The sequence below is a fragment of the Procambarus clarkii genome, chromosome 22 (genome assembly GCF_040958095.1).
Source record: "Procambarus clarkii isolate CNS0578487 chromosome 22, FALCON_Pclarkii_2.0, whole genome shotgun sequence".
Classification (NCBI taxonomy): Eukaryota; Metazoa; Arthropoda; class Malacostraca; order Decapoda; family Cambaridae; genus Procambarus; species Procambarus clarkii.
Genome location: NC_091171.1, coordinates 44,621,328 through 44,646,851, shown reverse-complemented (window position 1 = coordinate 44,646,851; position 25,524 = coordinate 44,621,328). Strand labels below are relative to the sequence as shown.

The following is a 25,524-nucleotide window of genomic DNA, read 5'->3' as shown; positions in this document are numbered from 1 at the left end:
TCAACATGCACCAGAACCCTACCCACCCAGCACCAGTGACACATCTAGCTCTCTCTCCCCAGGGAGAGAAGATGACCATCCAACATGGAACAATGTAAACACCAACGAACCAATTTTAACATTCAGAACAAATCCCCAATTGACATTCCTAGATGAGTTGGGTGGGCGAGCCAGGCAAGGTTATTTTCCCGCCGGCTGACGTCAGCATCAGCGCGGGAACTGGCCGGCTCCCAATCAGAGGTTCCTTACACCTATATGATCCTTCACCGCCGCACACAGACTGCTCAGCAAGACGAGGTCAACAAAAGAGGCGAGAGTAGCCAGGTGGCGGTGCTGCCAATATCACCAGCACCAGCAGCCCGCCAGCCGCCGCCCAGGTGACTGAACGCTCCCGAGGTCACCCCTACCACCCTTCCACAACCACCGCCACCACTCGCCTTGTGGAAGACAAATACAACCAAACAAGAGAATGGATCCTAAGAAAAGCGGCGGGAGTGTTGTGGGAGATGCTGGTGGCGACCACATTTCAAACTATCTCAACGGCCTTAACCCTGGAGCCCGCCCTCCACACCAAGAGCGGCCTCGAAAGGTCGCAAGCTTATATTTGTCAACACTCATCCATTGTTCTTCGCCCAACACCCGTAACCAATTCATGCAAATAACACAAGGTTCCAAAGTTACAATGCACACAGTAACCTAAAGGCTTATAACCCACATACACACGGTATTAAACACTAGGCAGTTAGGACAACTATAATGAGAATTTCAAGTTCATTTCACTAGTCGTTTTTATTTGGAAGACATGGAGTGGGTATAGTGTGGCTGGTGAGCGCGCAGCTCCCCGGCCGCCATCACTGGCCTGAGCGCCCCAGGCAACCTCTGATGTCACCCACATATCGTGCCATCAGGAAACAAAAGACACGCTGTATAATAATTAATTCATAATACAATCTCAAAATTCTAAATCTACATAGCTTTTTCCTCTCCCAAATGCAACAATCATTTTGGTTATTTGAATTCTTCCACGTTACTCCTTAGCGAGTTTGGGGGCACTGTCAACTTTAAACTTAGTACATTACATCACTAACGCACATTAAATACCCATCTATACGATACCATATCCTAATACGAACCTTTAATTACTTCTACATAAACAAATGTGGCACAGGAATTATGCAATAAAGTGAAATAACAAAGGATTGAACATGAAACATATTTGGGTTGTTGACCTATTGCGTTACAAGGCTGGAAAGAGCTTTATGCTGGCTGAATAACGCCAGTCAACATACGCCTTCTATACTAGCTTTCATTCAAGCGGCCCGTACTACACTACCCAAACAATGCCCTCTCCCCCTCCACCTTTCCACCTCGTAACAAGAGAGCAACACTGTAGTAACCTTTGTTCTTATCCGTCTCCACTATTTTATGCATTTCCTTCAGCCTTGTAACTTGGTAGAATGTTCCACTAGTTATAATTACTGCTCCAAGTAACGTTTACCAAATATCATTTCAATCTTTCATTAGGAAATTTGAAACTCTTAAAAGAATTCTAAATTGACAAGTTACATTAACGTGTATACGCCTTTTCATCCATTATATAATATTTATTTTCAAGACTATATACCAAATAGTCCCATATGCAGCTTTCCGGTTTTGGCACTTTTTGATATTTACGCGCCGCGGGCCAGATTCACGAAGCAGTTACGCAAGTACTTACAAACGTGTACATCTTTACTTAATCTTTGACGGTTTTGGTTACATTTATTAAACAGTTTACAAGCATGAAAACTTCCCAATCAACGGTTGTTATTGATATAAACAGCCTCCTTGTGCCTCGGAGCTCACTAACCGTTTAATAATTGTAAACACAGCCGCCAAAGATTGAGAAAAGATGTACAGGTTTGTAAGTGCTTGCGTAATTGCTTCGTGAATCTGGCCCCCGGGAGTATACCTGGAAAGGGGTTTCAGGAGTTCCTCTACTCCCCAAACCTGGCCTGGGGCCAGGGTTCCTATGCTATGTTCCTATGTCCTACCTATGCTCCAATATTTCTTGTGAGCTTTATGAAGCAACTTATTCCTCACACACGTCGTCACATCTCTAAAGCAGCAAGGAATATTTCCGATGCTGGGAGTTCGCATGCTTTCAAGATAGTTTGTGTGCTCACCTAGTTGGCGGGGGAAGAACCACGGTTCTTAGGTCCTGTCTCTACTCTTAATCTACTAGCGTATAGGTTCCGAAGCCTATTGGGGTCAATTGTCTGCATTTACAGCTGTGCATGGCTCCACCATTTCACTTGGCGCATTCCAATTAGTCACTACTCTGACATCCACCCCTGCAAACAACGCGCATGCGTACACCCAGAAGCCGGGGTGTGGACGGGCGAGTATAAATTGTGACAATCCCAGAGGTCTACAGGCAAGGAGCTGAAGCAAGAACACAATGATTGAGCGGGAGCTATGAAAATAAATGCAGGGAGAACTGAGTGAAAAGGGGAGCAGTGACAACATAGGCAACGGGTGGGGGAGGGTGAAGAGGCATGAATGGTGGAGGATAAGAGGGCACCACCGTCACCCTCAAACTGGAATATCCTCCCCTCCCCAACCAACGCCAGTACCCGACCCACAACGCCTTCCCTTTACTTTCCACCATCAATTCACGAACCCTGGAATATTCCCACTACCCTGAATCTAAAGTAATCACCACCTTAGCCTTGCCTTCAAATCCAATCCACCACCTGGAATATTCCCACAAATCTCTCCTCCCTCAATGGCGGAGTGGAATGGATGATCCGTACGTCACACTGCCGGTCAGGTTAAGTACCGATAGATCTCTCCAGTAACTGGACGAGTGACAGCATGGACAACCGATAAGACTAACATTCTGTCCCCGACTATAGTATACCAGTAAACCCCAACCACTCCGACCTTGGGATAACTCCACCGCAATCTCTGCACCTTAACCACTTCGACCCTGAGATATCCCCACCCCCCACCCCTCCCCCATCAAGATGGCCGCCACCAGCACACCCCTCCACTCATGAAGGTAAACCAAGCCGGGTTCCCACGCCTCCCCTTTCCCAACACCTTGTACCCCTGCCACAGGGAGACGATGGTGAGGAGGGGGGGGAATATCTGTGATAGGAGATGGAAAGAGGGGTGGAGGTTAGGAAAAAGGGAGCTATACCCAGAGGGAACACACCACCCGCACATCTGCTAGCTAAACTGGTACTCCCCTAATTGTGATTGCGGGGATTGAGCTTCGGCTCATTGGTCCCGGCACTCAGCTGTCAATACACTGTTGTACAGGTTCTTAAGCCTATTGGGATCTATCATATCTACATTTTAACTGTGCATAGAATCTGCCTCCACCACATCACTGTCTAGTGCATTTTATTTATTGATAACTACCGACACTTAAAAAAATTATCTCTAACGTGTCTATGGCCCACCATGCAGTTGGGTGTTCAATCCCCGACCGTCAAAGTGGCTGGTCACCATTTCCCCCGTCCCATCCCAAATCCTCATCACTTCTTTGTGCTTTGTACTTGGTCTTAATGGCTTGCCGCTTTCCCCTGATAATTCACTCTTCTATGGCTCACCAGAATATTCAGTTTCCACCTGTGTCCCCTTGTGCGAGGAAACACCCGTGCTAAATAATGCCTTTATCTATCCTGCCAATTCCTGAGAATTTTGTTTGTGGTCATGTCGCTCCCTTTACGCGAGGTGCAATTCACGCCCCTGACTGCTGTGCTCCGTCACAATACACTCGCCAATACCAGTGTCACATGATACTACACACATTCCACCATACATAATACAAGCTCCTCTCAGGGACAAAAAATCTGCTAAAATGATGACATTTCACATGAACACTACAAATTGAATATTTCAGCCGGGCTTGACCTTAAACAAAATACAAGGTACAAAACACAAATCTGCCCCATAGTAGGAAAGTAACATGTAAAGGATTTGGGAATAATGATGTCTGACGAGCTACGTTTAGAGAGCATGAACAAGCAAATATTGCGTCAGCCAGGAAAATGATGGATGGATTACGAGAACCTTCAAATCCAGAGATCCCATCACAATGGTTGTACTATTCAAATCACTTGGGCTGTCCCGTCTTGAGTACTGCTCAGTACTCACTTCCCCCTTCAGAGCAAGAGAGATTGCTGAAAGAGAGAATACAGAACAGACGCGATAAAATACCTAAATTATTGGGATCGTCTCAAAACTCTCCAAATGTTCTCCCTAGAAAGCAGAAGAGATATAAATAATATACACATAGAGACATACTGGAGGCCAGGTCCTAAATCTGTATAGTAAAATAACAACATACTGGAGTGAACGATGTGGAAGGAAATGCAGAATAGAACCAGAGAAGAGTAGGGTTTTCATTGGCACAATCAGAGAACACTATAAATATCACAGGTCCACGGCTATTCGACATACTCTCAGCAAGCATAAGAAATATTGCCGAACCAACCGAGCAGTTTGGTTCAACTCGGGCGGGGCAATTTCAATTTCAACCGGGCAGTGGTGGATATATGAGCCGCTCCAAGCAACAGCCTGTTGGACCAAGCTCTCAAGTCAAGCCTGGCCCCGTGCCGGACTTTGGGAGAATCCCAGAACCCCATCCAGGCACAACTGTGTCATAAGTAACAGTTCAACCGTAAATGCAAAACATATATAGACCTGTGTTGGGAAGAAGGGGGGGGGGGCAGACGTCAAACGAGGTAACCCCCCCCCCCTGTAATGGACAAGAGGAATGCATCACGTTGAATCAATCTCCTGAAGCGCACAACTAATCAGCAGCAGAATATGTAACACTGGCGAATATATTGGCTACTCTGCTACCTTCACAAGTCTGAACAAGATGTAGAACCCACATTTCAAATACAAACTGAAGCTGCAAAAGTCACGAGGAATTAGAAAGCAAATCTTACGTCACTAGAAAGGATAAGGAATTGCACATTGGTGTACAGTAACAACCTTATTCAAAGCTGAAGTTGCTGACATGCTGACCGTGCTGTACGAGTATTCAATAAAATATCAATTTCAATAAAAATATCAATTTTCAATATAAAATATTTCAATAAATTCAATATAAAATATTTCAATAAATTCAATATAAAATATTTCAATAAATTCAATAAAATATCTCGATTATTGAGACAGCTTAAAATCTCTCAAATTGTACGCCATAGCAGCATTTACAACACCCCTCCCAATAGGAAGAAACCCCCCTGGGGTGTTCACTCACTTGCACCCAGACATAGCTGGGACTTGCTTAACTCTCAAGTGAACAGCTTCTCCAACAAGAAAATTAACATTGTCAGCCCTTAAAATCTTATGGGTGCAAAATGGAGGAATCTCTTAAGAACAGTATCTATATTTGACAAATAGTGTTTTCCTAACTCAATGTGGGGTTTATTATACTACACATTTCTAATGACACTCAGATGTTCACATTCTCTCAGGTAGTGGTCAAGGCGGTGTCCCATCACTCACCACAGATTCTGCAACTCCTCTGCTCAACTGTTTTGTGATCTATGTCAGAGCTTGGTGCCTGTCATGTCAGTTTCCCCAGAGCATTTTGCATTTGGTTATCTACCTTGAGGTGATTTCGAGGATCAATGTCCCCGGATCACTGGGACCACCATTACCACTTGGATTAGTACCACAAAACTCAGCTATTCCACCAGTCCACTTCTTAGCGAGCCTTGTCTTGATCCCAAATGAACAAAGACGATTGTGGCACCAAATTATGAGCAAGGTCATAGTGGTTAGCATAAGGAAAGGGAGGACAGGGGGAGGGAGAGTAAACGGGAAAGAGCGTATGAGAAGGAATAAGGAAAAGGGGCTAGGAGATGGAGAAGCGAGATAGCTTCCTAACAACTCATCATTGCCCACACGCCCATATCTGGGGCGGATAGAGTCCACCTTCCTTACACCCACAAAGACAAGGAAATGGCTGTTGGCTGCTTCATACTGGCTTCCGGCAGAGCAGCACCTAGCTCGCGGCGGCCAAGACAATACTTACCTAAATGTGCCTGCAGGATCAAGCAAGCCTTTGCTCATAACATCCGCATTTGGAGCTAGTATTTCATGCTATGGCGTATCTTGCTCTTATAGTTTTACCCTTAAAACTCTCCAGCGTCATGTGTACGCGTAACAGTAATACTGGTAAACAGTGTGGAGGATATGCGACGAGATGTGTGGGGATCAGTACTCAGACTGCGTCGCTGTCTCCACCGCCTGGGTGTTGGGTGCTGTGTCCAGGGCACCGCCGCTACCATCACCGTGGTAAGGGCACCACTTCTTACCATCTTACCTCTCCCACTACTCTATTCCTACCACCACCATGGCCAATAGTGTACCATTTGTCGTGTTAGTCCTCCCATTTCATGACCAATACACACCACAGAGGGAGGGGAGGGGAGATTAATAGCTTACAAATATACAAAGAGGTATGGGGCACAAGGCCGGAAAGGCTGAGAGGGGGGGGGGTGAAAGGCCAAGGAAATGGGGGTGGGGGGAGGGGGGGGCTGAAAGGCCAAATGGGGCGGGGGTGATTGAGGGTGGGGGGGGGAGTGATGGGCTGAGGGAGAGGGGCCACCTGTTCACCTGTAGTACCAACCCTCGCCTCACCTGCCATTTCCTGCCACACCTCGCCTCGTGCCGGTAGGAAACACGTGTTCACAGATCACGCCACGGAGCAAGAAAGCATTTACCCACTTTCACTCCGCCATGTTCACCTGCTCACTCCTCTTGGGTGCTCTGGCGGGCCACATCGTCACACACGCCCTCTAGATCACTTCATGGACCTCAATAATGCATATTAAAGCAGCAGCAGCAGCTGGCAGTGGTAGCATTCGTCTAGGTGTGCTTGCGGGTGTTGAGCTTCGGCTCATTGGTCCCGCCTCTTAACCGTTAATAAACTAGGGTACAGGTTCCATGAGACTATACGACTATCAAATCTACATTAGAAGCTGTGTATGGAGTCTACCTCCTCCATATCACTGCCTAGTGTATTCTATTTGTTAACTACTCTTGACACGTTTATTTGAGTACTGTGCAAAGTTCCCACGTGTGTCCCATCTTGTTCATGTTCCACCCATGCTAAATACTTTGTCTTTATCCACCCTATTAATTCATTTGATAAATTTGTAGGTGGTGATCATGTCTCTCCAACTCTCGTTTTCCAGGGACGTGAGGTTTAACTGCGCCGTCAGCAGCTGTAGCTTGTCGGTGTAGTGTTTTTTTATATTAAAACAAACCACTCCATTTCAGTTCTTCAGTAACGTTAGATTATTTTTATTTCTTTAATGAGCATTAGTGCTATAATGACAAACACTGTAAACTGTGAAGCACAACCTTGGCCTTGAGGGAGCCGGTGGCTGAGCGGACAGAACACTGGACGCGTGATCCTGTGGTCCCGGGTTCGATCCCGGGCGCCGGCGAGAAACAATGGGCAGAGTTTCTTTCACCCTGATGCCCCTGTCACCTAGCAGTAAATAGGTACCTGGATGTTAGTCAGCTGTCACAGGCTTAATCTTTATGTCATCAAACTCACGTTGTATCAAATGGCAAACCATCTTATTACCAAGGATAAAATACCTGAAATCCTTGCACTGTATCCATATTTCGCTCCCAGTAGATAAACGACAATATGAGATTAAGAAGCAAGTAGTGTATTGTCAAGATTAATAATAAACCATCCTGTCGTCCTACAAAGAACGTCGCATTTTGCACGTATACGTTAAGGCCAAAAATTTTCGTACTAGAAAATGGAAGCGGCTGGCGAAAGTGAAACACTGTTCCGTTTTCTGTTTTGGGTCTTCTGGTAGGTTAGGAGAAGACACTATATGACTTTTCTTGGCGTTATGAAACCTTAAGAGGACGGGCTGAACAAACAGCAGCTCTCTTATGACCCTGTAATATCTTCCATAGCTCAAACAATTACGTCTAGCGATAAGAGCTATTATTAATGTAAAATGATTAACTAAATATATAGCTATTGAAACAACATTCTCTGTAACTAGCTGACATTATAATAAGGTGTGAAGGAGAGATGATTGATTGATGAAGATTAAGCCACGCAAAAGGTGGCACGGGCATGAATAGCCCGTAAGTGGTGGCCCTTTTGAGCCATTACCAGTATCAAGAGCTGATACTGGGGATCTGTGGAGGTGCGACTGCACCCTGCGTGACGGGAGATGTCTCCCGTGAGTGAAGGAGAGATGAAATTGTTAAGGTAATAATCTTCGTTGGGGGTCTGATAAAGACCTTTTGTGCCCTCTGTAATCCCTTTTTGCGCTACTACTCACAGGATGAGTAAAAAAAAAAAAAATATATATATATATATATATATATATATATATATATATATATATATATATATATATATATATATATATATATATATATATATATATGGTGCACAATAAAGTAGCCGCCTCTGGCGCCAACAATCGGCAAAAGGGGGATAGAAAATAGCCTAAGCTACTCTATCCCTTTGAGATGTATTTTTTCTTGTCTCAATAAACATACAGTACTTGAACTTGAATCAACAAATCCTTTTTGGCCTTTGGCAGAGTAGGCAAGGCTTTGGCAGGCCTTTGTATACGTCAAAATGCGACGCTCTATTAGGAGGACGGGTTGGTTGGTTTGGCTTATACTTTAATTATTGGTAGTTGTTTAAGTAGAAAGGTGCTAATGTTGATCAATAGAGCAATCCTGCATTATGTGACTACTGAATGATTGATACACTGATAGTCACTGGTATAATGGGCTTCACCTTTATTGTGTTGGTAGATAGGGACGGAAGTTGTGGGTAGTGGTGGCAGTGGAGGAAATGGTGGGTGGCGGCGTTGAGAGTGGAGGCGTGTAGAAGTGGTGGTGTATTAGGGGAGGGGGCTCAAGGCCGCCACAAGGACCTTTGTCAACAGTGGTAGTGAGGGGCGGCTTGCCTCTCCCAACCCCACACCACCAAGCACCACAGCATACACGCTATGCACAAGGGCACTCTGAATGTGCGGCGTGGGCAAGAGGGCCAGAATGGGCAAAGGGAAGTAAAAGCTAGAAAACAGCAATAGTAGGCCTAACTGGTGATGAGGGAAGTTGGGAACTACTACTAAAGAACGTCCCACAGTTGGTAGACACTTAGGGGCTCACCATAGCCCGTGCTACATGGACATTTCGTTCCGAGTAGCTAAATCTAAAACACTACTAGTTCATAGGGTGCCAAAATAAGTAAGTAATTATCAAAAGAAGGCACCAAACCGAGAGTGCCAAAGGTCTTGCCTCAAGCCCCACGTGTCCCAACCAACCACAACCCCACTGTCACCAGCTGAATATACTCAATCTAGATGGAATATAACAAGTCATTTCAGGTAAGCCCCAAAGGCATCTGTTCAATGAGTTAGACCTAGTTATGTCTATTTCAAGTAAGTTTATTGAGATAAAGTACATCAAACAAAGACAGTAACTAGTCTAGGCTACTTCTACCGTCACTGACTATTTCGCCTTAAGGAAGGGAGGGAGGGGTGCCTATCCCTCTCTTTATTAGTCTGGCATGAAAGGAAATCCCCCTGGTGTAGAGAACTAATATGTGATCCACTACACTACTGGAGCGTACACAACGTCCAGTTACCGATGCCAGTTTAGGTTAGACGTCCTGTACCACACTTCTACTTTGTTTATCACTAACATTAACCACTACTGATAGTGTACACACACACCACCTTGCTACACCCCAACACTACACCATGCAGAATAATATTGTACATGCTGCCAATACCCAGTAATAGCATCTAAAGACATACCCAATGGGTTACTAAATTCCATCCAGGTCCCCAATCGCCAATGGGCACCAGGGTGAACGGACCCAAGGATCCACCCCCAATCATTATACCCTCCTCGGGACAATTTTGTTTTTGTTTTTTGTTTTAAAATGGTAAAAAGGTTTTCCAAACACTCTTGTAGTTTTAATGTCATGAAACCATCACTGCTAGTTAGTACAGTAGCCAACGGTACTGCTGTACAGTTTATCCAACATTTTCACAATCTTTAAGCAATGTTAAAATAAGAATTATAAACTATTCTTAACAACATTGACCAAGTTGGCAGAGTACCAGACCATTAAAACAAAGGCCCAACATCTACACTTCATGAAGTGATTCGAGAGTTGTCAAGTTTGTTGGTGACTTTAACTACAATATAATATAATACTGATAAACATATTTAATAAAATTGTATCTTAGGCTGGAAGTACTGTAGTTATTCAGCCCAAATCAATGAATATGGCCACATTATTCAGCAAATCGTATGAAATTCTATTATAAGAGCTACATTTTCTGGCTTTGAGACAAAAAACAAGGACTGGACCTCTGACTGATCCAATCCGGCACCCAGCAGGATTTAATGCCCAGTTCTGGGACCATTTAGCGTATTTAGCGAATCAATAATAGCAATATCCTAATTTGCCGAGCAGGGTACAGCCCATCAAGATAGCTAAACTAAGGAGATACTGTGCCTTGTCGAACTAAATTGCACAATGTGTTTAAAATGCACAACTTACTTTAGTTTAAACAAAGCAAAATATTTTAATTGACCGGTTAACACAAAGAAGAGAACTTTAAACAAGGTTGTGTAAACAATTTAAAATACAATATACTAATTGTTTTCCCAACACTTCTGCCACCCCCTGCCAACCGTTGTGTGCTAACAGGTAAATACCACGAGTGTCACGGCCCATTACTATGACACTGATTGAAGGAGCCACCATATTACACATGAAACTGACTGGTTACAGGTATATATGCCAGTCTAATACACCCGCCCATCTATACATACAAACACACAGAGTAAATTATGCCCTGTGCTGATGCAAGCAACTCCCACTGGCAGATGAGTATATCCATGTTAATTAAGAACTGTTATATTAACATGAGTGCTCAATGCAATCACCAGGATGTGGTGCGTCTCTAGAAAATATAGAGGCTAAGGGATGGGACTCCCCAGGCGCGCGCGCGCACTGCTAATTAAAGCAAGATGAGCTGGAATCTTCTTCAGAAATACTACCAGACTAACTTGGGCTGTGGTACGGAGAGTACTTAAGACTGATAGTCGGATAGTAATTCTGTTAGAAATACGTTTAGAGCTCAGTGGGCAGTGCGAATGCCTGGAGAGTCCAGGGAGTTCGATCCCATAACATGATCTAGGTATTTTTGTGACGGAACAATAGCTGCGTTTGTCTTCTTCGGTGGTGAGTGAGTAATGAAGCGACGCATCCAGAAAGTGAAGGGAGGCAGAGCCGTGATGAAGCGAGAGTAGCCGCGTTGATGAGTGTAGATCTAGTCATGCCACAGGTCACCATGCACTAGAACTCCACCCACCCACCCGATACGCTCACGTAATACTACTATTCACGGTGTCCTTGCTGCCTGCCTGCCTGCCTGCCTCGTCTTGTTCGCCAGGCGCTCTCGTCTCTTGTCCTCGCCTGCACATGGTCGCTGCTGCTGCTCATTAGTCACACCTCGCACCCCAGCCAGCACTTTATGCTGCAAGCTTCACCACACATTACGGATACAGCACCTCTGGTTTGGGATCTTCTGCTCCCGCAGCATCCACCATCACCAAATCCCTCCTCCTCCCACTTGCTGGCATCTCCAGCATCCTACCCCCCCCCCCCACACCATTTTTAACCACATACTACTTACCAATCTCACATTAAAACTACAATAACAGTTACAGATACGCGCAGCAGGCTAAGCTATGTCAATCTCAGATATGCATACAAACAAGGGACATGACCACGACATGCAAAATATTTGGGAGACTGACAAGGGATCAGCACAAGGCAGAGAAATAACCTAAATACCCAAATTGAGCCCAAAATCCCTGAAAACAGCCCTTAACTTACACAATGAAATACTTGTAACTTTGAGAAAAGATATGGAAAATAAAAGTAGGCCTAGTGAAGAGTAGCAGGAGCCATAAGCACAAAATATTTCATTCTAACGAGACCTATAACCTTACAATAACCTTCCAGCAAATAAAAATTATTGCCAGAACAAAGGTTAAAGTCTTCAAGGATGGCCACATTAGATGGTTATGTGGGCTTTGTGGTCCACTGCCGGCAACAGCCCCCCTCCCCCAACCAGTCATGGCGGGAGAGGGGGGGTAGAGGGAGGGGAAGACTGACAGTCTGAGAGGGAGGGGAAGACTGACAGTCTGAGAGGGAGGGGAAGACTGACAGTCTGAGAGGGAGGGGAAGACTGACAGTCTGAGAGGGAGGGGAAGACTGACAGTCTGAGAGGGAGGGGAAGACTGACAGTCTGAGAGGGAGGGGAAGACTGACAGTCTGAGAGGGAGGGTTATGAAGCCTACAGTCTGAGGGGAAAGAGATACCCATGGGAAGTGGGGCGGGGGGGGAAGGGGATACCCTGGGGGTTGGGGGGGAAGGGGATACCCTGGGGGTTGGGGGGGGAAGGGGATACCCTGGGGGTTGGGGGGGCGGGGGTAGACGAAGGTGTGGGAGACATGGAGGAGACCCATGAGGTTAAGAGGTCACAGACAGGAAAACCACAGCTCTACACCCTGGTTTCCTGCAACTACCCTCCCTCCACATCGAGTCTATTTGTACATCTGGCAGGTGTGTACAATCAGTACATGTGCAGACACGCACGCACGATAAAGCATCTAAACTATTGGGATCGTCTCAAAGCTCTCCAAATGTACTCAGTAGAAAGGAGACGAGAGAGATACCAAATAATATACACGTGGAAAATACTGGAGGGTCAGGTCCCTAATCTACACAGTAAAATAACAACATACTGGAGTGAACGATATGGAAGAAAATGCAGAATAGAACCAGTGAAGAGCAGGGATGCCATAGGCACAGTCAGAGAACACAGAACACCAGAGGTCCGCGGCTGTTCAACATCCTCCCAGCGACTATAAGAAATATTACCGGAACAACCGTGGACATCTTCAAGAGAAAACTAGACTGTTTTCTTCAAGAACTGCCGGACCAACGGGGCTGTGGTGGATACGTGGGCCTGCGGGGGCGCTTAAAGCAACAGCCTGGTGGACCAAACTCTCAAGTCAAGCCTGGCCTCGGGCCGGGCTTGACTTATTGGGACGGGCTGGGAAGGCAGGCAGGTAGGAGAGTGCGGGAAGGTTGGCAGGCAGGTAGGAGAGTGCGGGAAGGTTGGCAGGCAGGTAGGAGAGTGCGGGAAGGTTGGCAGGCAGGTAGGAGAGTGTGGGAAGGTTGGCAGGCAGGTAGGAGAGTGTGGGAAGGTTGGCAGGCAGGTAGGAGAGTGCGGGAAGGTTGGCAGGCAGGTAGGAGAGTGCGGGAAGGTTGGCAGGCAGGTAGGAGAGTGCGGGAAGGTTGGCAGGCAGGTAGGAGAGTGCGGGAAGGTTGGCAGGCAGGTAGGAGAGTGTGGGAAGGTTGGCAGGCAGGTAGGAGAGTGTGGGAAGGTTGGCAGGCAGGTAGGAGAGTGTGGGAAGGTTGGCAGGCAGGTAGGAGAGTGTGGGAAGGTTGGCAGGCAGGTAGGAGAGTGTGGGAAGGTTGGCAGGCAGGTAGGAGAGTGTGGGAAGGTTGGCAGGCAGGTAGGAGAGTGTGGGAAATAGAAGAGCGGGAATGGGGGGGGGGTGAGTAAGAGTACTCACCCAGTGAGTGAGTAGCACTCCCAGCCCTGCCCAGTGTTACAGTCACCCAGCCCTGCCCAGTGCTACAGTCACCCAGCCCTGCCCAGTGCTACAGTCACCCAGCCCTGCCCAGTGTTAGTCACCCAGCCCTGCCCAGTGTTACAGTCACCCAGCCCTGCCCAGTGTTACAGTCACCCAGCCCTGCCCAGTGCTACAGTCACCCAGCCCTGCCCAGTGCTACAGTCACCCAGCCCTGCCCAGTGCTACAGTCACCCAGCCCTGCCCAGTGCTACAGTCACCCAGCCCTGCCCAGTGCTAGTCACCCAGCCCTGCCCAGTGTTACAGTCACCCAGCCCTGCCCAGTGCTACAGTCACCCCCGCCCTGCCCAGTGTTACAGTCACCCAGCCCTGCCCAGTGTTACAGTCACCCAGCCCTGCCCAGTGTTACAGGCACCACAGCCCTGCCCAGTGTTACAGTCACCCAGCCCTGCCCAGTATTACAGTCACCCAGCCCTGTCCAGTGTTACAGTCACCCCAGCCCTGTCCAGTGTTACAGTCACCCCAGCCCTGTCCAGTGTTACAGTCACCCCAGCCCTGTCCAGTGTTACAGTCACCCCAGCCCTGCCCAGTGTTACAGTCACCCCAGCCCTGCCCAGTGTTACAGTCACCCAGCCCTGCCCAGTGCTACAGTCACCCAGCCCTGCCCAGTGCTACAGTCACCCAGCCCTGCCCAGTGCTACAGTCACCCCCGCCCTGTCCAGTGTTACAGTCACCCCAGCCCTGCCCAGTGCTACAGTCACCCCCGCCCTGCCCAGTGTTACAGTCACCCAGCCCTGTCCAGTGTTACAGTCACCCAGCCCTGCCCAGTGCTACAGTCACCCAGCCCTGCCCAGTGCTAGTCACCCAGCCCTGTCCAGTGTTACAGTCACCCAGCCCTGCCCAGTGCTACAGTCACCCAGCCCTGCCCAGTGCTAGTCACCCAGCCCTGCCCAGTGTTACAGTCACCCAGCCCTGCCCAGTGTTACAGTCACCCAGCCCTGCCCAGTGTTACAGTCACCCAGCCCTGCCCAGTGTTACAGTCACCCAGCCCTGCCCAGTGTTACAGTCACCACAGCCCTGCCCAGTGTTACAGTCACCACAGCCCTTCCCAGTGTTACAGTCACCCAGCCCTGCCCAGTGTTACAGTCACCCAGCCCTGCCCAGTGTTACAGTCACCCAGCCCTGCCCAGTGCTACAGTCACCCAGCCCTGCCCAGTGCTACAGTCACCCAGCCCTGCCCAGTGCTACAGTCACCCAGCCCTGCCCAGTGCTACAGTCACCCAGCCCTGCCCAGTGCTAGTCACCCCAGCCCTGCCCAGTGCTACAGTCACCCCAGCCCTGCCCAGTGCTAGTCACCCCAGCCCTGCCCAGTGTTACAGTCACCCAGCCCTGCCCAGTGCTACAGTCACCCCAGCCCTGCCCAGTGCTAGTCACCCCAGCCCTGCCCAGTGTTACAGTCACCCCAGCCCTGCCCAGTGCTACAGTCACCCCAGCCCTGCCCAGTGTTACAGTCACCCAGCCCTGCCCAGTGCTACAGTCACCCCAGCCCTGCCCAGTGCTAGTCACCCCAGCCCTGCCCAGTGTTACAGTCACCCAGCCCTGCCCAGTGCTACAGTCACCCCAGCCCTGCCCAGTGCTAGTCACCCCAGCCCTGCCCAGTGTTACAGTCACCCCAGCCCTGCCCAGTGCTAGTCACCCCAGCCCTGCCCAGTGTTACAGTCACCACAGCCCTGCCCAGTGCTACAGTCACCCAGCCCTGTCCAGTGCTACAGTCACCACAGCCCTGCCCAGTGCTACAGTCTCCCAGCCCTGCCCAGTGTTACAGTCACCACAGCCCTGCCCAGTGCTACAGTCACCCAGCCCTGTCCAGTGCTACAGTCACCACAGCCCTGCCCAGTGTTACAGTCACCCAGCCCTGCCCAGTGCTACAGTCTCCCAGCCCTGCCCAGTGTTACAGTCACCCCAGCCCTGCCCAGTGCTAGTCACCCCAGCCCTGCCCAGTGTTACAGTCACCCAGCCCTGCCCAGTGCTACAGTCTCCCAGCCCTGCCCAGTGCTAGTCGCCCCAGCCCTGCCCAGTGTTGCAGTCACCCAGCCCTGCCCAGTGTTACAGTCACCCAGCCCTGCCCAGTGCTAGTCACCCCAGCCCTGCCCAGTGTTACAGTCACCCAGCCCTGCCCAGTGCTACAGTCACCCAGCCCTGCCTAGTGTTAGTCACCCCAGCCCTGTCCAGTGCTACAGTCACCCAGCCCTGCCCAGTGCTAGTCACCCAGCCCTGCCCAGTGTTACAGTCACCCAGCCCTGCCCAGTGTTACAGTCACCCAGCCCTTCCCAGTGTTACAGTCACCCCAGCCCTGCCCAGTGCTACAGTCACCCCAGCCCTGCCCAGTGTTACAGTCACCCAGCCCTGCCCAGTGCTACAGTCACCCCAGCCCTGCCCAGTGCTAGTCACCCCAGCCCTGCCCAGTGTTACAGTCACCCAGCCCTGCCCAGTGCTACAGTCACCCCAGCCCTGCCCAGTGCTAGTCACCCCAGCCCTGCCCAGTGTTACAGTCACCCCAGCCCTGCCCAGTGCTAGTCACCCCAGCCCTGCCCAGTGTTACAGTCACCACAGCCCTGCCCAGTGCTACAGTCACCCAGCCCTGTCCAGTGCTACAGTCACCACAGCCCTGCCCAGTGCTACAGTCTCCCAGCCCTGCCCAGTGTTACAGTCACCACAGCCCTGCCCAGTGCTACAGTCACCCAGCCCTGTCCAGTGCTACAGTCACCACAGCCCTGCCCAGTGTTACAGTCACCCAGCCCTGCCCAGTGCTACAGTCTCCCAGCCCTGCCCAGTGCTAGTCGCCCCAGCCCTGCCCAGTGTTACAGTCACCCAGCCCTGCCCAGTGTTACAGTCACCCAGCCCTGCCCAGTGCTAGTCACCCCAGCCCTGCCCAGTGTTACAGTCACCCAGCCCTGCCCAGTGCTACAGTCACCCAGCCCTGCCTAGTGTTAGTCACCCCAGCCCTGTCCAGTGCTACAGTCACCCAGCCCTGCCCAGTGCTAGTCACCCAGCCCTGCCCAGTGTTACAGTCACCCAGCCCTGCCCAGTGTTACAGTCACCCAGCCCTGCCCAGTGTTACAGTCACCCAGCCCTGCCCAGTGTTACAGTCACCCAGCCCTGCCCAGTGTTACAGTCACCCAGCCCTGCCCAGTGCTACAGTCACCCAGCCCTGCCCAGTGTTACAGTCACCCAGCCCTGCCCAGTGTTACAGTCACCCAGCCCTGCCCAGTGTTACAGTCACCCCAGCCCTGCCCAGTGCTACAGTCACCCAGCCCTGCCCAGTGCTACAGTCACCCAGCCCTGCCCAGTGCTACAGTCACCCAGCCCTGCCCAGTGTTACAGTCACCCAGCCCTGCCCAGTGCTACAGTCACCCCCGCCCTGCCCAGTGTTACAGTCACCCAGCCCTGCCCAGTGCTACAGTCACCCAGCCCTGCCCAGTGCTACAGTCACCCAGCCCTGCCCAGTGCTACAGTCACCCAGCCCTGCCCAGTGCTACAGTCACCCAGCCCTGCCCAGTATTACAGTCACCCAGCCCTGTCCAGTGTTACAGTCACCCCAGCCCTGTCCAGTGTTACAGTCACCCCAGCCCTGTCCAGTGTTACAGTCACCCCAGCCCTGTCCAGTGTTACAGTCACCCCAGCCCTGCCCAGTGTTACAGTCACCCCAGCCCTGCCCAGTGTTACAGTCACCCAGCCCTGCCCAGTGCTACAGTCACCCAGCCCTGCCCAGTGCTACAGTCACCCAGCCCTGCCCAGTGCTACAGTCACCCCCGCCCTGTCCAGTGTTACAGTCACCCCAGCCCTGCCCAGTGCTACAGTCACCCCCGCCCTGCCCAGTGTTACAGTCACCCAGCCCTGTCCAGTGTTACAGTCACCCAGCCCTGCCCAGTGCTACAGTCACCCAGCCCTGCCCAGTGCTAGTCACCCAGCCCTGTCCAGTGTTACAGTCACCCAGCCCTGCCCAGTGCTACAGTCACCCAGCCCTGCCCAGTGCTAGTCACCCAGCCCTGCCCAGTGTTACAGTCACCCAGCCCTGCCCAGTGTTACAGTCACCCAGCCCTGCCCAGTGTTACAGTCACCCAGCCCTGCCCAGTGTTACAGTCACCCAGCCCTGCCCAGTGTTACAGTCACCACAGCCCTGCCCAGTGTTACAGTCACCACAGCCCTTCCCAGTGTTACAGTCACCCAGCCCTGCCCAGTGTTACAGTCACCCAGCCCTGCCCAGTGTTACAGTCACCCAGCCCTGCCCAGTGCTACAGTCACCCAGCCCTGCCCAGTGCTACAGTCACCCAGCCCTGCCCAGTGCTACAGTCACCCAGCCCTGCCCAGTGCTACAGTCACCCAGCCCTGCCCAGTGCTAGTCACCCCAGCCCTGCCCAGTGCTACAGTCACCCCAGCCCTGCCCAGTGCTAGTCACCCCAGCCCTGCCCAGTGTTACAGTCACCCAGCCCTGCCCAGTGCTACAGTCACCCCAGCCCTGCCCAGTGCTAGTCACCCCAGCCCTGCCCAGTGTTACAGTCACCCCAGCCCTGCCCAGTGCTACAGTCACCCCAGCCCTGCCCAGTGTTACAGTCACCCAGCCCTGCCCAGTGCTACAGTCACCCCAGCCCTGCCCAGTGCTAGTCACCCCAGCCCTGCCCAGTGTTACAGTCACCCAGCCCTGCCCAGTGCTACAGTCACCCCAGCCCTGCCCAGTGCTAGTCACCCCAGCCCTGCCCAGTGTTACAGTCACCCCAGCCCTGCCCAGTGCTAGTCACCCCAGCCCTGCCCAGTGTTACAGTCACCACAGCCCTGCCCAGTGCTACAGTCACCCAGCCCTGTCCAGTGCTACAGTCACCACAGCCCTGCCCAGTGCTACAGTCTCCCAGCCCTGCCCAGTGTTACAGTCACCACAGCCCTGCCCAGTGCTACAGTCACCCAGCCCTGTCCAGTGCTACAGTCACCACAGCCCTGCCCAGTGTTACAGTCACCCAGCCCTGCCCAGTGCTACAGTCTCCCAGCCCTGCCCAGTGTTACAGTCACCCCAGCCCTGCCCAGTGCTAGTCACCCCAGCCCTGCCCAGTGTTACAGTCACCCAGCCCTGCCCAGTGCTACAGTCTCCCAGCCCTGCCCAGTGCTAGTCGCCCCAGCCCTGCCCAGTGTTGCAGTCACCCAGCCCTGCCCAGTGTTACAGTCACCCAGCCCTGCCCAGTGCTAGTCACCCCAGCCCTGCCCAGTGTTACAGTCACCCAGCCCTGCCTAGTGTTAGTCACCCCAGCCCTGTCCAGTGCTACAGTCACCCAGCCCTGCCCAGTGCTACAGTCACCCCAGCCCTGCCCAGTGCTAGTCACCCCAGCCCTGCCCAGTGTTACAGTCACCCCAGCCCTGCCCAGTGCTAGTCACCCCAGCCCTGCCCAGTGTTACAGTCACCACAGCCCTGCCCAGTGCTACAGTCACCCAGCCCTGTCCAGTGCTACAGTCACCACAGCCCTGCCCAGTGCTACAGTCTCCCAGCCCTGCCCAGTGTTACAGTCACCACAGCCCTGCCCAGTGCTACAGTCACCCAGCCCTGTCCAGTGCTACAGTCACCACAGCCCTGCCCAGTGTTACAGTCACCCAGCCCTGCCCAGTGCTACAGTCTCCCAGCCCTGCCCAGTGTTACAGTCACCCCAGCCCTGCCCAGTGCTAGTCACCCCAGCCCTGCCCAGTGTTACAGTCACCCAGCCCTGCCCAGTGCTACAGTCTCCCAGCCCTGCCCAGTGCTAGTCGCCCCAGCCCTGCCCAGTGTTACAGTCACCCAGCCCTGCCCAGTGTTACAGTCACCCAGCCCTGCCCAGTGCTAGTCACCCCAGCCCTGCCCAGTGTTACAGTCACCCAGCCCTGCCCAGTGCTACAGTCACCCAGCCCTGCCTAGTGTTAGTCACCCCAGCCCTGTCCAGTGCTACAGTCACCCAGCCCTGCCCAGTGCTAGTCACCCAGCCCTGCCCAGTGTTACAGTCACCCAGCCCTGCCCAGTGTTACAGTCACCCAGCCCTGCCCAGTGTTACAGTCACCCAGCCCTGCCCAGTGTTACAGTCACCCAGCCCTGCCCAGTGTTACAGTCACCCAGCCCTGCCCAGTGTTACAGTCACCCAGCCCTGCCCAGTGCTACAGTCACCCAGCCCTGCCCAGTGTTACAGTCACCCAGCCCTGCCCAGTGTTACAGTCACCCAGCCCTGCCCAGTGTTACAGTCACCCCAGCCCTGCCCAGTGCTACAGTCACCCAGCCCTGCCCAGTGCTACAGTCACCCAGCCCTGCCCAGTGCTACAGTCACCCAGCCCTGCCCAGTGTTACAGTCACCCAGCCCTGCCCAGTGCTACAGTCACCCCCGCCCTGCCCAGTGTTACAGTCACCCAGCCCTGCCCAGTGCTACAGTCACCCAGCCCTGCCCAGTGCTACAGTCACCCAGCCCTGCCCAGTGCTACAGTCACCCAGCCCTGCCCAGTGCTACAGTCACCCAGCCCTGCCCAGTGCTACAGTCACCCAGCCCTGCCCAGTGCTACAGTCACCCCCGCCTTATTAATACTGGGAAGCGATTGCAGCTTGCCTGTGGGAAGGAATGGAGTACCAAACACCCGTAACATTTTCTGTTCTATTAACTATAATATAATATCCAGCACTCCCAGGTACCTAACAGGTACCTGGAGTGTGTGAGAGAAAAGGACGAAGGCCCAAGCTGAACTGCCCATGGGGGGTGGGGGGGGGGGGGGAGGGGGTGCGGGCCCCTGACGAGCATACAACGACCGCCTTGTTCCGAGCGGTGCTGGGTAGGCTTAGCAAGATGGCGCCCACCATACCACGGAGAGCGGGAAGACGAAGGGGGGTGGGGGGGGGGCGTAGATGGTAAAAGGAGACGAGGGAAAAGTAGAAAAGGAATGGGAAAGGAAAGGCAAGGAGAAGCCGGTGGCTGAGCGGACAGAACACTGGTCGCGGGATCCTGTGGTCCCGGGTTCGATCCCGGTCGCCGGCGAGAAACAATGGGCAGAGTTTCTGTCACCCTGATGTCCCTGTTACCTAGCAGTAAATAGGTACCTGAGAGTTAGTCAGCTGTCACGGGCTGTTTCCTGAGGGCTAAGGCTCGAGGACCGGGCCGCGGGGACACTAAGCCCCGAAATCATCTCAAGATAAGAAGGCACGGGAAGGGGAGGTGGTAGTGGGGGGGAATGGATGACACGTGGATGGGTGACGGAGTGTATGGACGTATGTATAGTGTATGGAAGGAGGGAAAAGCATTCATTCACTCGAGGAAGGGAAGACAAGAGATCCGTCCATGTACTCGCCTAGTTGTGCTTGCGGGGGTTGAGCTCTGGCTCTCTGGTCCCGCCTCTCAATCAACTGGTGTACAGATTTCCGAGCCTACTGACTCGTTATGTTACACATGCTACCTCATGAGAGGTAGCGGAAAGGGTGGGTGGGAGGGAGGGAGGGAGACATTCTGGTGAGTGATTGTGATAGTGAAGTGAAACTGGGAGAGGAGGGAGATGGGTGAGAATTGGGCAAGAGGAAAGGGAGGAAGAGCTGGGCGACAGCGGGGGAGGGGGGTGAACACTGAGAATAGAATGGGGAATCTGGCTTAGGGGGGAGAAGGGCTAGAAATCGCGAGCGATACGGTCCGGGTTCGTATCCTGGCCGGGGAGGATTGATTGGGTGCCAATCCTTACTGTACGCCTCAGTTCACCCCAGCAGAGATTGGGTACCGGGTTGTTAAAGAACTGGTGGATAGTATTCCAGGGAAACTAGCGGGTAAGGCTTACCATGGGACAGGAAAGCCCTCGGCCTGCTAACAGGCGTCAGCAGTCGTCTGTTCCTGTTCCCGCCTGTGTAGATGACAAGTAGCAGAGAAGAGGGCAAACATCAGAAGAGATGGGGGGGGGGGAAGGAGAGAAATCAGGATGGGGTGGGAAAGGGGGGGAGGGAAATCAGACGGGGAGGAGGGAAATCAGACGAGGGAAGAAGGGAAATCAGAAGGGTGGGGGAGAGGTAAATCAGAAGGGATGGGGGGGAGGAGGGAAATCAGAAGGGATGGGGGGAGGAGGGAAATCAGAAGGGATGGGGGGGAGGAGGGAAATCAGAAGGGATGGGGGGAGGAGGGAAATCAGGAGAAGGGGAGGAAAGTAAACCAGAAAGAAGAAAAAGGCTGGCAAGAGAAGGAAGGCAAAGGAAAAAAACGGGAAGTGAAGGAACAAAAGACAAGCGAGGTAGGGAAAGAAGGCAAGGCGAGGTAGGGAAAGAAGGCAAGGCGAGGTAGGGAAAGAAGGCAAGGCGAGGTAGGGAAAGAAGGCAAGGCGAGGGAGGGAAAGAAGGCAAGGCGAGGTAGGGAAAGAAGGCAAGGCGAGGTAGGGAAAGAAGGCAAGGCGAGGTAGGGAAAGAAGGCAAGGCGAGGTAGGGAAAGAAGGCAAGGCGAGGTAGGGAAAGAAGGCAAGGCGAGGTAGGGAAAGAAGGCAAGGCGAGGTAGGGAAAGAAGGCAAGGCGAGGTAGGGAAAGAAGGCAAGGCGAGGTAGGGAAAGAAGGCAAGGCGAGGTAGGGGCGCCGCTGACCACATCGTCGGTGGCGGCAACTTGTAAATGTAACGGTTGGCGAGGGTACCTGGCCAGCTCCCCCCCCTTCCATACCTGTGACCCCCCCCCTCCCCTTCCCCAACCCTGACAACCCCTATTTACCTGACCCCCTCCCTACCCCCTAATCTCGCTCCTTACCTGACCCATCTCCCTACCCCTAATCCCATTCCATACCTGATACACCCCCCTCCCTCCCCCCTACTCCTCACATCTCCCTCCCCACAAGACCATTGCCCCTCCACCCTTAGCCCCCTGGACCCTCCCCCGTCCCTTCCCTCCTGTAGCCCAACACCTTCAGCCAGCATGGGGCGGCGCGGATTCAACCACCAGGACTGAATTGACCGTATCCAACACACACACACACCTGGCTCAGAAAGGAATGTTTAGCCAAGTGTAGTCAGCTGTGTGGCCGTACCGCCCGCGAGACCACGAACCCCGCGATGCAAACCACGAACCGAACTCCTGAGAGCGGTTAAGTAAAATCCAAGATGGCGTTCACCCGGCTTGCATGACGTCACAACGCGCTTCCTCGCAAGACATACTGGGCTGACTCCCAGAGGGAACAAGAATATCAAAGACCAACGCCAATATAAAACCGGAGCTACTTCAATCTTACTAACGATGATTCAACGTCGAACCCATGCCAGTTTGATTCTGTGGCCAGTGGGTTGTGCGCGTTAAGACCCGGGCGGCGCGCCCGTCGATGACCCAGGCAAACTGTTGGGTGGATCGAGGCCCAAGTCAAAAGCTTCCGTGCCGGAGACCCCAGGTTGCCTGATGGCTTTCCTGGGCCAGGTGGCGAGTACTCTCACAGGACTGGTAATGGAAGTGGGGGAGGAGCGGGGATGGGGGGGTCACTACAACATTCCTCAGTGTACTCGCGCATACACCCAAGCTGCCGGCGTCGAGAGTTCAACTGGCAGCAAGTAGCTATCCAAGGGATCATGCCAGCCACACCTGCCAGTGTTTCTACCTTCGACTCGCTATACAAGGACATAACTTACACTCTCCACCAACACAACTACAAGAAAATAACGTAGACAACACCCTCTACCCCCCCCCCCCCTCCAACACAATGCGGAGCCACCCTCGCACGCATCCAATACCCGGCAATTCTCCCCACGTACATAATATAATGTAGAATGGGTAAATTATATTTGGCAAACTTTCCACAAAATAGTTCATAGTCTCTCTTAGTAGTTTCGACGGTTAAAACGAATCAGCCAGTCACATAAATCATTTTATAAGGTTGCATGTTATTGAGAGTAATTGTGAGTGAATGATTTACACCTACTAGGAAGAGTACTAGTTTCGGTTATGAGGAACGGGAGACATTGATTGTTGCAAAAGTTCAATAACCTGATATATTGCACTACAGGTAGAGGTTTAAGAGATGCGAGCCCCCACAGACGAGTAATTATCAGGCGGCGGCGCCAAGTCGGGAAGACAAATAAAGGTATTCAATACTCACCTTGAGGGTTGGGGTGCCGCCGTAGGCCGCCAGCAGGTCATGGTCATCGTCCTCGTTGGAGCTGAGCTAGGGTTAAGGATCATAGTAGCTGATGGGAGACTTCAACACTGAGAGGTAGGTAGTGATCCCACACACACTAAACTCGTCACTCCCGGGGGCCACACTGGCCCACCACACACACTGGCCCGGTCGTCCGTGGGCCACCTGCAGGCCACCGGGGCCACACTACACTTCACAACAGTGATAGCAGGAGCCAGGTTGGCTACGGTGGTAGAGGTAGCCATCCCCGGCAGCGTAGGTCGGGAGGGTTGGTTAGGGGTGGCTGGAGTGTAGCGTGGGTGGGCTAGTGTTGGGACGGATGCAAGGGGCAGGGGTGGGTGGGCGTGCAGGAGACTGTGCTGGTGGTGGTGGCGTGCTGACTGCTGGCGCGGGACTGTGGCTGCTGCTGCTGTGGCCGGCGTGGGTTCCTCCCCCAAATTCCCTCCCCTCCCCCATCCCCCCCGCTCTCCCTTTTCCCCTCCTCCCGCCAGGAAATCCTCCAAGCCGTCGTGAAGACGCCACGCGCACCGGCCCCCCCCTCCCCCCCCCCCCCCCCGCCCACCTCCCTCTCACCTGCCCCGCCCCCACACCTGCTACACCCGCCCACAACCCTGCACCCCACACACCAGGCGGTGCGGGTGTAGCAGCGGATCGTGGTGGGTTGGTTACGCCAGTTCTAGAGGCGGAGGCTATCCCCCCCCCCCCCCAAGCCCCCCCCCCAGCAACCGTTGGCGGGGCCACGCACGCACCGCCCCGGGACAACCACCACCACTACACCAACTACACCCACACATACGTGGAGGGCAGGGCGGGATGACCAACACCTTAGTATATACACTACTTGCTTTACACACCTACAGTATTCAGTATTCCCACCTGAAATATCACTCACCCCACACATTCTCACCGCTTGCACCCCCTCACCACCAGCCCCCTCCCTCCTGCCACCACAACGTACACCACCCTCTCCTGCCACCACAACGTACACCACCCTCTCCTGCCACCACAACGTACACCACCCTCTCCTGCCTCCACAACGTACACCACCCTCTCCTGCCTCCACAACGTACACCACCCTTTCCTGCCTCCACAACGTACACCACCCTCTCCTGCCTCCACAACGTACACCACCCTCTCCTGCCTCCACAACGTACACCACCCTTTCCTGCCTCCACAACGTACACCACCCTCTCCTGCCTCCACAACGTACACCACCCTCTCCTGCCTCCACAACGTACACCACCCTCTCCTGCCTCCACAACGTACACCACCCTCTCCTGCCTCCACAACGTACACCACCCTCTCCTGCCTCCACAACGTACACCACCCTCTCCTGCCACCACAACGTACACCACCCTCTCCTGCCACCACAACGTACACCACCCTCTCCTGCCACCACAACGCACACCACCCTCTCCTGCCTCCACAACGCACACCACCCTCTCCTGCCTCCACAACGCACACCACCCTCTCCTGCCTCCACAACGTACACCACCCTCTCCTGCCTCCACAACGTACACCACCCTCTCCTGCCTCCACAACGTACACCACCCTCTCCTGCCTCCACAACGTACACCACCCTCTCCTGCCTCCACAACGTACACCACCCTCTCCTGCTACCACAATCTCCCCCCAACAACCTACACTACCTTGTACCTCATTCACCCCAGCCTACCACTACACCCATCTCCGCCCGACCC

General features: G+C 52.9%; 1 protein-coding gene across 1 annotated transcript in view; it reads right to left on the bottom strand.

Annotated features, from left to right (window-relative positions):
* The window catches only part of PolA2 (DNA polymerase alpha subunit B), a 59,566-nt gene that overhangs the window by 11,816 nt on the left and 22,226 nt on the right, over window positions 1-25,524 (bottom strand). The window contains exon 3 of the mRNA XM_045744879.2: window positions 23,786-23,846. Within this exon, the coding sequence (XP_045600835.2) occupies window positions 23,786-23,846 (61 nt within the window). The remainder of the gene's footprint in view (window positions 1-23,785; window positions 23,847-25,524) is intronic.